This window comes from Gorilla gorilla, chromosome 18 (assembly GCF_029281585.2).
Source record: "Gorilla gorilla gorilla isolate KB3781 chromosome 18, NHGRI_mGorGor1-v2.1_pri, whole genome shotgun sequence".
Taxonomy (NCBI): Eukaryota; Metazoa; Chordata; class Mammalia; order Primates; family Hominidae; genus Gorilla; species Gorilla gorilla.
In genome coordinates this window covers 98,484,311-98,496,698 of record NC_073242.2, presented here as the reverse complement: position 1 = coordinate 98,496,698, position 12,388 = coordinate 98,484,311, and the positions used below count along the sequence as shown (strand labels likewise).

The following is a 12,388-nucleotide window of genomic DNA, read 5'->3' as shown; positions in this document are numbered from 1 at the left end:
GTATAATGGTGCAATCTCGGCTTACTGCAGTCTCAGCCTCCCGGGTTCAAGTGATTCTCCTGCCTCAGCCTCCCGAGTAGCTGGGATTATAGGCATACACCACCATGCCCAGCTAATTTTGTATTTTTAGTAGAGACGAGGTTTCTCCATGTTGGTCAGGCTGGTCTCAAACTCCTGATCTTAGATGATCCGCCCACCTTGGCCTCCCAAAGTGTTGGGATTACAGGCGTGAGCCACTGCACAAGACCCACAGTGTTATTATTATTATTTTTTTTGAGACGGAGTCTTGCTCTGTTGCCCAGGCTGGAGGGCAGCAGCGCGATTTCCACTTACTGCAACCTCTGCCTCCCAGGTTCAAGCAATTCTCCTGCCTCAGCCTCCTGAGGAGCTGGGACAATAGGTGCATGCTGCCACGCCCAGCTAATTTTTTGTATTTTAGTAGAGACGGGGTTTCACTGTATTGCCCAGGCTGGCCTCGAACTCCTGGGCTCAGGCAATCTGCCCGCCTCGGCCTCCCAGAGTGCTAGGATTACAGGCGTGAGCCAACGCGCCTGGCCTCACTGTGCTGTATTTTTTAAAAATTGCATTAACCCAGAACTTAGCAGCTTAAGAAAACACTTAAACTATGTTCCAAGAGTTCTCCATTGTATTTTATTTATTGTTATTATTATGTTTTTAGACAGAGTCTTGCTCTGTCACCCAGGCTGGAGTGCAATGGCACGATCTTGGTTCACTGCAACCTCCACCTCCCAGGTTCAAGCAATTCTCCTGCCTCAGCCTCCCAACTACCTGAGATTACAGGCGCCCACCACCATGCCCAGCTAATTTTTGTATTTTTAGTAGAGACAGGGTTTCACCATGTTGGCCATACTGGTCTCGAACTCCTGACCTCAGGTGATCCACCCACCTCAGCCTCCCAAAGTGCTGGGATTACAAGTGTGAGCCACTGCGCCCGGCCCATTGTATTTTAGAAGTTTATGTTTCAGCTTAGAAGGTACCATTGAATTTACTTGTATAATGCTCAGTTATCTCTAAAAAGGTTTTAAACTTCAGGAAAACAACTACTATTTATCCATATTGTCAAGGATCCAAGGCCAAAAAGCCAAAGACTATATTCAAGAAAAGCCCTGTCATCATCAAAACTTTTCCCTCCTCAGGAGACATTTAAACAAGGACTGTTCAACAACACTGCATTTTAACACTGATCCTTCAGCTCAGCATCACTGACAGCTTCAAGGAGAATTCAAATTGATGAATCACTTATCGGTTACAGTGTTGCCTTCACAGCCCTTTTCACGTGTTTTCCTTAAAGACTTCTGAAGGTAATCTGGACATGACAGAGAACCTTACATCTATAATCTGAAAGTGGCCTGTGTGGTTTGGTTCTGTGCTATAACATCTACCACTGGGACGCTCTTCTCTTAGCCAAGGCCACGAGCTAGATCCCCAAAGTGGGAAATTAATTCTAGCCAGTGAAGGGACCAGTGCTATACCATGTGCTGAAAGCAAAAAAAACAAAACCTAACTCTGAGAATTCAAGCAAAATACTGTAGAAAGAATTATGCATTTCTTATCAGTGAACCTGAGTTTTCCAAGACTATATTAGTCTATGGTTAACTCTCCAATGTCTGGAAGGAGAATATCAGCTCTAAAGAGGTTCTCTTAGACTCATACATTTTTGGATCACAGATATCCCCAAAACATTTCAAGTTTATGTTCACTACTAGGTATTTGTCCCCAAGATTATTACAGACAATATCTCAATAGGTTATATCATATAAAACTCTGTCTTCCCAAAGGGTTAAAATGATAAACTGATTTTGGGCCAGGCATGGTAGCTCACGCCTGTAATCCCAACACGTGGGGAGGCCGAGTCAGGCGGATGACGAGATCAGGAGATCAAGACCATCCTGGCCAACATGGTGAAACCTCATCTCTACAAAAATTAGCTGGGCATGGTGGCACGTGCCTGTAGTCCCAGCTACTCAGAAGGCTGAGGCAGGAGAATCGCTTGAACCCGGGAGGCAGAGGTTGCAGTGAGCTGAGACTGCGCCACTGCACTCCAGCCTGGAAACAGAGCGAGACTCTGTCTTAAAAAAAAAAAAAAAAAAAAAGATAAACTGATTTTTAAAAGTAAATGTTTTACTGGCTGGGTGTCGTGGCTCACACTTATAGTCTTGACACTTTGGGAGGTCCAAGTGGGCAGATCACTTGAGCCTGGGCAACATGCTAAAACCCCATCTCTACAAAAAATACAAAAATCAGCTAGGTATGATGGTGTGCATCTGTAGTCCCAGCGACTCAGGAGACTGAGGTGGGAGGATCACTTCAGCCCAGAAGGTGGAAGTTGCAGTGAGCTGAGATTGTACTCCTGTACTCCAGCCTGGGCAACAGAGTGAGACCCTGTTTCACAAATAAAATAAAGTAAACAAATAAATAATTTTTCCCCTTAAGTTATAAGAGAGAGGTTTTTGAAGGCTAGAGTATAAGCATTTGGAAAACCTAAATTAAATGTATTTCTTCCCAAAGAAGGTATTTTGAGCCCTAAAGGAAAAATGCTAATGCCAACAGGAGCAATGTTCAATTTCAAGAAAGAGAACTTTGTTTAACACGTTTCTCAAAGTGTTTACTCTTTTAACTCTTTCAAGTCCTTAGTTTTTAGAGAATATCTTTTCCCTCTTCTACTTACCATTGGAAAAAAAATGAAACCTAAGTTTAATCATTCTGATTGCCTATTTGCCTTAACTTTTTTTTGTTTTGTTTTGTTTTGTTTTTACGATAGACTCTCACTCTGTTGTCCAGGCTGGAGGACAATGGCCCCATCTCGGATCACTGCAACCTCCATCTCCCAGGTTGAAGCGATTCTCCTGCCTAACCCTCCTGAGTAGCTGGGATTACAGGCGTCCGCCACCATGCCCGGCTAATTTTGTATTTTTAGTAGAGATGGGGTTTAGCCATGTTGGTCAGGCTGGTCTCGAACTCCTGACCTCAGGTGATCCACCCACCTCAGCCTCCCAAAGTGCTGGGATTCTAGGTATGAGCCACCACACCTGGCCTTGCCTTAACTTTTAAGGATACTGTTTGCTTTCAGTGAAGTCAAATGCTGTCTGCTCTATATAGTATGTGTTTTTTGGTTATGGTATCAGCATAAGCAGCCTTGGGGATCCCACCATTGAGTTTCTGGCCAGAGACAAAAGGGATACGAATGTTAGGGCTTTAGTTTGCTTGTGTTTGAACACCTACACATGCACAAACCTGGCCAAACTACAGCTTTCTCCAAATTTTATTTCTTTTTTTTTTTTTCTTTGGCACGGAGACTCACCCTGTCACCTAGGCTGGAGTGCAATGGTGCAATCTCGGCTCACTGCAACCTCTGCCTCCCAGGTTCAAACAATTCTCCTGCCTCAGCCTCCTGAGTAGCTGGGATTACAGGTGCCCGCCACCACGTCCAGCTAAGTTTTGTATTTTTAGTAGAGACGGGGTTTCACCATGCTGGCCAGGCTGGTCTCAAACTCCTGAACTCGTGATACGCCCGCCTCGGCCTCAAAGTGCTGGGATTACAGGCGTGAGCCACCACACCGGGCCTCCAAATTTTATTTCTAATAAACAGAGGTGGATAGCACTAAAGATGAGAAAATACTAATAGTTATTATTCATTTCCCAAATCCCTTAATCCCTTTTTCACAGGCAATGTACTTCTGGTTCTTTATTTTATTATCACACTAAAAAATGGAGAGCAAAAAGTAAATAACTAATTACATTAACACCAATTGAATGTATATGGTCCTAACTTGAGTCTTTATGCACTTTGAGAGTTAAAAGGCATAAAGTAGTGACTATTAAAATAAACCTTTTCTTTGATTGTCTTGCCTTTTCTTTTCTTTTGACAGAGTCTCGCTTTGTTGCCCAGGCTGGAGTGCAGTGGCGCGATCTCGGCTCGCTGCAAGCTCCGCCTCCTGGGTTCACGCCATTCTCCTGCCTCAGCCTCCCCAGTAGCTGGGAGTACAGGCGCCCGCCACCACACCCAGCTAATTTTTTGTATTTTTAGTAGAGACAAGGTTTCACCATGTTAGACAGGCTGGTCTTGATCTCCCGACCTCGTGATCCACCCGCCTCGGCCTCCCAAAGTGCTGGGATTACAGGCGTGAGCCACCGTGCCCGGCCAATAAATGTAATTTTAATCATAATCACTTAAGTTTTTCCTTATCACTGAAATATGTGCTCTTCTTTATTCTTGAACGTCTTGAATCATCCAGTGTTGAGGGACCTCCCGAACTGGATTTTCTTTTTTTCTTCTTTTCTTCTTCCTCAGTTTTGGCTTGCTGGAATGCTGTGGCATAAGGCTGTCAAAGAGTAGGATTCTCCCCTTAATCTTCTCTGTCTTCTACTTCTTCAGTTTCTTCTACTGGTTCAGGAACTTTCTTTTTTTTCTTTCTTCTTTGGAGAATCACGTACTTCAAGCATATTTTTCGGACAGGCGTAACTTAGGTGTCCACTTTTCCCACAAACATAACACTTAGATTCATCAAAGTAGTTCTGCCTTTGGGTGAACTCGGCTGCTCTTCTGTTGTCAATAGTGATGCTTGCTTTTATCACTCTACCAAATAACCGTTGTTTATTGCCCTAGTACTGTTTTGTGCAGAGTATTTTATCCAAAAATAAAATAAATGCAACCTCTTTACTCTTCCTGGTATCTTTACATTTCATTATAGTAACCTTTACAACTTTGCCATGCTTGGAAAATATGCAGTATATGTCATTATTTGTCAGGGAATGGGCGAGGTGGATACATGCTCTGTGCTTTTACTTGGAGCCAACTCACCACTCATGTCTTCAGGTAGGGCAGACCCAGGAGACCCGAAGAGCGAGAGCCCTCGGCTTAGCTGGGGCTAAACCCTGACTTTTTTCCCCCTCACAATGGCCTTGGCATCACAGGTCCTGGGAAGGGTCAGGTGCAGAGACAAGACAGTAACAGCAGCAGTGCCTCTTCGCGACTGTGGGAGACCCAGGCCTGGGCATTAATGAGAAAAGCCAAAGGCCAGGTACGGTGGCTCATGCCTGTAATCCCAGCTTTTGGGAGGTGGGAGAGAGGAACGCTTGAGCCCAGGAATTCAAGACCAGCCTAGGTAACAAAGTGAGACCCCATCTCTACACAAAAATTTTTTTTTTTGGGAGGCGGAGCTTGCAGTGAGCCGAGATCGCGCCACTGCAACAGAGTGAGACTGGCGCAACAGAGTGAGACTCTGCCTCAAAAAAAAAAATTACATTTATTTTGTATATATCACTAAAATAAAAAAGTCTTGGCATACAAAGTTAAAAAAAATACTCAAATGCTTAAAAAAACTCATTTAATAGATAATACATGTCCTCCATTTGGTGGACTCAAAAAAAATTTCCTTTTAAAAATATAACCAGCAGGGTGCGGTGGCTTATACCTGTAATCCCAGCACTTTGGGAGGCCAAGGCAGGTGGATCACTTGAGGTCAGGAGTTCAAGACCAGCCTGACCAACATGGTGAAACCCCATCTCTACTAAAAATACAAAATTAGCTGAGCACGGTGGCGCACACCTGTAATCCCAGCTACTTAAGAGGCTGAGGCACGAGAATTGCTTGAACCTGGGAGGCGGAGATAGTAGTGAGCCAAGATTGTACCATTGCACCCCAGCCTGGGCAACAAGAGCGAAACTCTGTCTCAAAAAAAAAAAAAAAAAAGAACATACCCAGGCTGGGCACAGTGGCTCATGCCTGTAATCCCAGCACTTTGGGAGGCTAAGGTGGGAAGATCACCTGGGCCCAGGAGTTTGAGACCAGCCTGGGCAACACACTGAGATCCTATCTCTACAAAAAATAATTTTAAAATTAGCTTGGTGTGGTGGTATGTGACTATAGTCCTAGCTACTCAGGAGACTGAAGTGGGAGGACTGCTTGGGCCCAGGAGGTTAAGGCTGCACTGAGCCATGATTATACCACTGCACTCCAGCTCAGGTGAAAGAATGAGACCCTGTCTCAAAAAAAAAAAAAGTAGAGTGGAATGATAGTTCCTAGAGGCTGGGGTAAGGGGTAGATGGGGAAAGTGAGATGTTGGTCAAATGGTACAAAGTTTCAATTAAACAGGATGAATAAATTCTGGTAATCTTTTGCATAGTATGGTGACTATAGTTAATAATAATGTATTGGCCGGATCCCAGCACTTTGGGAGGCTGAGGCGGGTGGATGACCTGAGGTCAAGAGTTCAACACCAGCCTGGCCAACATGGTGAAGCCCCATCTCTACTAAAAATACAAAAATTAGCTGGGTGTGGTGGCATGTGCCTGTAATCCCAGCTACTCGGGAGGCTGAGGCAGGGGAATCACTTGAACTTGGGAGGCAGAGGTTGCAGTGAGCCGAGATCGCACCACTCCACTCCAGCCTGGGCGAAAGAGTGAGACCTCATTTCAAAAAAAAAATTGTATATTTCAACATACATTAAAATAAAAAATTTTAAATGTTTTTACCACAAGAATGATAAATATTTGAGGTGATGGATATGTTAATTAGCCTGATTTGAGCATTCCACAATGTATACACGTATCAAAACATTATACCGTATCCCATAAATATACATAATTATTTGCCAATTAAAAAAACAACACTGTGAACATGGAAATTAAACAAAACAAACAAAAAACCAAAAACCAATATAACCAGTTAAACAGTAAAATCAGTCACATAAAAATTAGTATCAACAACCCGGGAGGCCGAGCTTGCAGTGAGCCAAGATCGCGCCACCGCACTCCAGCCTGGCTGACACAGCGAGACTCCATTTCCAAAAAAAAAAAAAGCAACAAAAAAGAAATATCCCCTACCCTCTGAACTCTCACTATCCAAACTTAGGAATTGATGTGAACCTTTGGATAAATCCCTTAGTAACCAAAGCTTTACTATTTACTGTCAGAAACTTAAGAACTGAATATATGCAGATAATGTTGATATCCTTCCTTATCTGGTCTACCTGGACATACAAGCCAAAGGATCTGGACAGTGCATGTGTGAAAGGACACAGGTGCATGCCACCACACCCAGCTCATTTTTTTGTATTTTTACATTTTTTGTAGAGATGGGGTTTTGCCATATTGCCCAGGTTGGTCTCAAGCTCCTGGTCTTGAGCGATTCTCCCACCTCAGCCTCCCAAAGTGTTGGTTTTACAGGTATGAGCCACCACACCCTGCCTCATATTTTCTTTTTATTTGCATAAACTCTCAAAAGACTGAATAGAAAGGAATAAGAGTTGTTACCTTTCCAGGGCAAAGGGCATAACAGGTGGATAGGTAACGGGAATGAGGGCAAGAGTTTTCACCCATTAATTTTTTGTTTGATTTTTCAAACATGTGAATGTGCTACCTTTTTAAAATCATAAGGATTTTGAACAATGCCAAAAGCACAGAACAATTACTATTCAATTCAGTTTTTCAACTAGCATATAAAATATAGAAACAATGATAAACACAACTAAAATGTTAAAATTTTCAAAGTCATAAGTACTTATATCATGACTTTCATTAATTTATTATTCTAATTATGCTTTATAGAAATGATCACTGTACTAATATTACATTCTCATTTATTATAATTTTATTTGAAATGTTCATAAAAAGTTGAGAAGTGGCAAAAAATAAAATAAAAAAATTAATCTCGCTGGTGACCAAAATTGGCCCCTCAATTACCACAATTACTTGGTACCACCAGGATCACCAGGCACCACCCACAGACCTACCACGTCAGAACTGCTTTGGGGACAATATCCTCCTCAAATAAATAAAATCAACCTCAACTTAAAAAAAAAAAGTTAGAACTATGTTGGGGAGGAAGGTGGGAACCAGTACTTGAAAAAAAAAAATCAAGAATGAAAGAACAAAATCCTTCCTGTGCTGATTCTGCTTTTTTGGAAACCAGTTATTTAGTCCACTCCCTGGCCCTTTGCACACACAACTAGGATTCAAAACGTAAGTTTCGAAAAGACTCAAAAGCAGTGAAAAACAGAGCTAGCACTTAAACACTCATCTCTGAACCCCCTAGTGCAGTCCTTTTTTTTCAAGCCCCTCTAGCCTAGTTGATGGTGAAGAAAAAAGATGTAACATAATGTCACACGGAACTTTTACTCTCCTTTTGTCAAACCTGGGATCTAAAATAACCTGGGTTTTCAAGTTCTTTTCCTTTAACTCAACATCCGCTCAGACTTTCTTGTTTCTCTTTTTTTCACTTTTCAGTTATGGAAGACAATTGTACCTCTGTCTAATTGTAAAGTATTTTGTATATTTTATACTTTTCCCAGAGCAGAGGAATCAACTATAGCCTGCTGCCCCTAGAAGCTCTTCCAGTAGGGAACAAGGGTTGGGAAACTATGACCCTTGGGCCAGATCCAGCCAACCACCAGTTTACTTGTCTTTGTAAATAAAGTTTTACTGAAACGCAGTCACACCCATTCATTTTCCTATTGCCTATGACAGTTGTCTTGCTACAACAGAAGAGTCAAGTAGCCGTGACGCTATCTTGCCCTTTACAGAAAAAGTTAGCTGACCCTGATCTAAAATCGTGAAAATTATCCTCTGTCATTAAGGATAGAGATGGTAATAAGAACTTCTTTAGTAATAGTATGACAGTGATTACTATGTCAGCTACTTCTGGTTGAGTGGATAATTAGCAACAAATAGACAAAGGTAGAAGGAGAAAAAGGGAGGTGAAACAAAACACTGAAAAACAAAAGATCTGCAAGCTAGATATCCAGGACCTAAGTGCATGGTAAGTATTACAGATATATTAAATGAGGAACCATCCTGGCACTGAATGGGAACCAGGTGATACTCTGCCCTGCCTCCCAGCCTACCTGTTCTGCCAGCCAGGCAATATGCTTCACCTCTTTACTGCCTCCTGCTGTACTGGTTGCCCCAAGCATGGCGTTGAGTTCAGCCAACACCTGTGGGAGGAGAGCCATTATGTTGGTGTGGATAGCTACGAACCAGGAGTGTGCTGTGGCTGTATCTTTGCAGCGTAGGATCAACGTGTTCCTGCTATCAGGAGAATGTAGCTCTATCAATCTGTGTGGAAAAAGAAAAAAAAAAAGTGAGCTAGGACAGAAGTCACCAAACCTGCCAGGTTTAAAATACATAACTGCAAATCTATTTTAATTTTGCATTCTTCAAATAAATTTGTATACTCAAATAAAGATCCTTTCTTGGCTGGGCACGGTGGCTCATGCCTGTAATACTAGCACTTTGGGAGGCCAAGGCAGGCGGATTGCCTGAGCTCAGGAGTTCGAGACCAGCCTGGGCAACACGGTGAAACTCCGTCTCTGCTAATATATAAAAAATTAGCCGGACATGGTGGTGGGTGCCTGTAATCCCAGCTACTCAGGAAGCTGAGGCTAAGGCAGGAGAATAGCTTGAACCGAGGAGGCGGAGGTTGCAGTGAGCCAAGACCACACCACTGCATTCCAGCCTGGGCGACAGAGCGAGATTCCGTCTCAAAAAAAAAAAAAAAAAAAAGATACTTTCTCTTAATTCCCTAGAGTCCAATTCCAAAGAAAACAACACATGGAAAGATAAGAAAGAACAAGAAAATTAGCAGAAGATTATTACTCTGTAAAATTTGGAACTGTGTTTGGGTACTTTTATATGATTACTCCTCCTGTGAATTATGGTAGAAAAATAGTTAAGAGATCAACACTATAACTGTTCTGTATTAATGCTCACCAAGAGCAATCTGTATTTCAAAAGTAACCTTTAGAAAATAGCTAAAATATTTTAAATATACATTGAAAAAATTATTTATAAAGCAATCTATTGAATATTGTTTTGTGTTTCAATCAAAGTTCTTGCAAAGATGAATTTTAAAAGTCAAATAAATAAATAAATGACTAAGATATATACTCTGCTGTGAACATATATATCTTTAAAAATGGAAAAAAAAAGCCATTAGTGTTTTTCATGGTAGGCTACAAATTGACAAACTGCCAATGACCAGGGAGAGAGTTTTCTTTACATTATTTTCTGAAGACAGTTTTTGCTGCCTAAAAGCACTATCATCAGATTCTATGCCACTTGTCAAAAAGATAAGCAATTTACAAGTATACTAGCATTTCTGCTTTGAAGCTCTTTTGTCACAGTTTCTAAACCCTTTATAATTCCAAATACTTTAAATTGTCATATTTTGTATTGCAAATATTCATTTTCATTTGAATTCTGGTTGGTCTATCCTTTCTTAAATAAACATTTATTGAGCACCTACTACATGCCAAATATTGTGCTAGGCACTGGTATTGGAGATACAGTGATGAAAAAAGTAGATCATCTAGCTACTTCCAGGCCTACCTACCAGTCTATCCATCTTTTATATGCTGTCAAAGTTCTATGGTAACAGCAAAATAGGACAAAAGTTCTAGAAAATAGAAGACATAAAATATTAGTTGTGGCTGGGCGCGGTGGCTTACGCCTGTAATCCCAGCACTTTGGGAGGCCGAGGCAGGTGGATAACGAGGTCAGCAGATCGAAACCATCCTGGCTAACATGGTGAAACCCCATCTCTACTAAAAACACAAAAAATTAGCCAGGCGTGGTGGTGGGTGCCTGTAGTCCCAGATACTCAGGAGGCTGAGGCAGAAGAATGGCATGAACCCGGGAGGCGGAGCTTGCAGTGAGCAGAGATCGTGCCACTGCACTCCAGCCTGGGCAGCAGAGCAAGACTCCGTCTCAAGAAAATAAATAAATAAATAAATAAATAAATAAATAAATAAGAGTCATGAACAGCCAAAGGGCTTAAGAAAAGTCCATATTTGAAAGTTCATGTTACTCAGAGGAAAACTTTCAGATAAAAAGTTTTAAGCTATTTGCTTTTTATTTAGATACAGTTCTGATGAGCTCTTTGATTTCCTATTCTATACCTAAACATATTAAGACGTAGCTTGGTTCCAGAATTTAGAGGATCTTGAATAGCAGGTTAGGTCTGAATATTAATTGGTAACTTTTTTTTTTTTTTTTTTTTGAGATGGAGTCTCGCTCTTCGCCCAGGCTGGAGTACAGTGGCACGATCTCAGCTCACTGAAACCTCTGACTGCCGGGTTCAAGCGATTCTCCTGCCTCAGCCTCCCAAGTAGCTGGGATTACAGGTACATGCCACCAAGCCTGGCTAATTTTTTGTATTTTTAGTAGAGACAGGGTTTCACCATGTTGGCCAGGCTGGTCTTGAACTCCTGACCTCAAGTGATCCACCTGCCTCGGTCTCCCAAAGTGCTGGTATTACAGGCATGAGCCACTGTGCCTGGCCTTAATTGGTAACTATTAATAACATAGAATCATTTAGAATTCTCAACAGGAGGGCAACATGATCAAAACAATTAACTTAAAAACTAATTTTATGAGACATTTGTACACCCATGTTTATAGCAGCATCATTCACAATAGCCAAAAGGTGGAAGCAACCCAAATGTCCACCAATGGATGAACGGATAAACAAAATGCAGTATATACATATAATGGCATTATTCAGCCTTAATAAGGAAAGAAATCCTAACACATGTTACAACATGCATCAACATTGAGGATATTATACTAGTAAAATAAGCCAGTCACGAAAGAAGAAATAACATATGAGCCTACTTTCATGAAGTATCTAGAGCAAACTCACAGAAAGCAGAATGGTAGGTGCCAGGAGCTGAAGGAAGGGTGAAATGGGGAGTTTTTTAATGAGTAGAGTATTTTAGTTTTGCAAGAAGAAAAATTTCTGGACATTGGTTGCACAAAAATATGAATATACTTAACACTTCTGACCTGTACACTTAAAAATGATTAAGAAATTTCATGTTATGTGTATTTTACAATTTAAAAAAAATTAGGCCAAGTACAGTGACTCATGCCTGTAATCCCAACACTTTGGGGAGGCTGAGGCGGGGAAATCACTTGAAGCCAGGAGTTTGAGACCAGCCTAGGCAACAAAGTGAGAACCCATCTCTACAAAACTTTTTTTTTTGAGATGGAGTTTCGCTCTTTCACCCAGGCTGGAGTGCAGTGGCCCGATCTTGGCTCACTGCAACCTCTGCCTTCTGGTTTCAAGCGATTCTCCTACCTCAGCCTCCCGAGTAGCTGGGACTACAGGCGCCCGCCACCACGCATGGCTAGTTTTTGTACTTTTAGTAGAGACGGGGTTTCACTATGTTGGCCAGGCTGGTCTCGAACTCCTGACCTCATGATCCGCCCACCTCAGCTTCCCAAAGTGCTGGGATTACAGGCGTGAGCCACTGCGTCGCCCCCACCCCAACCAATTTTTTTTTTTTTTTTTTTGAGACAGAGTTTACCTCTTGTTGCCCGGGCTGGAGTGCAATGGCGCGGTCTCAGCTCACTGCAACCTCCACCTCCT

At 41.9% G+C, this 12,388-nt stretch overlaps 1 protein-coding gene and 1 pseudogene across 1 annotated transcript in view; both read right to left on the bottom strand.

The window, feature by feature from the left end:
* SNTB2 (syntrophin beta 2) overlaps nt 1–12,388 on the bottom strand; it is a 124,537-nt gene that overhangs the window by 39,381 nt on the left and 72,768 nt on the right. The window contains exon 3 of the mRNA XM_055366283.2: nt 8,865–9,075. Within this exon, the coding sequence (XP_055222258.2) occupies nt 8,865–9,075 (211 nt within the window). The remainder of the gene's footprint in view (nt 1–8,864; nt 9,076–12,388) is intronic.
* LOC129527689 (zinc finger CCHC-type and RNA-binding motif-containing protein 1-like) lies at nt 2,158–5,153 on the bottom strand (annotated as a pseudogene).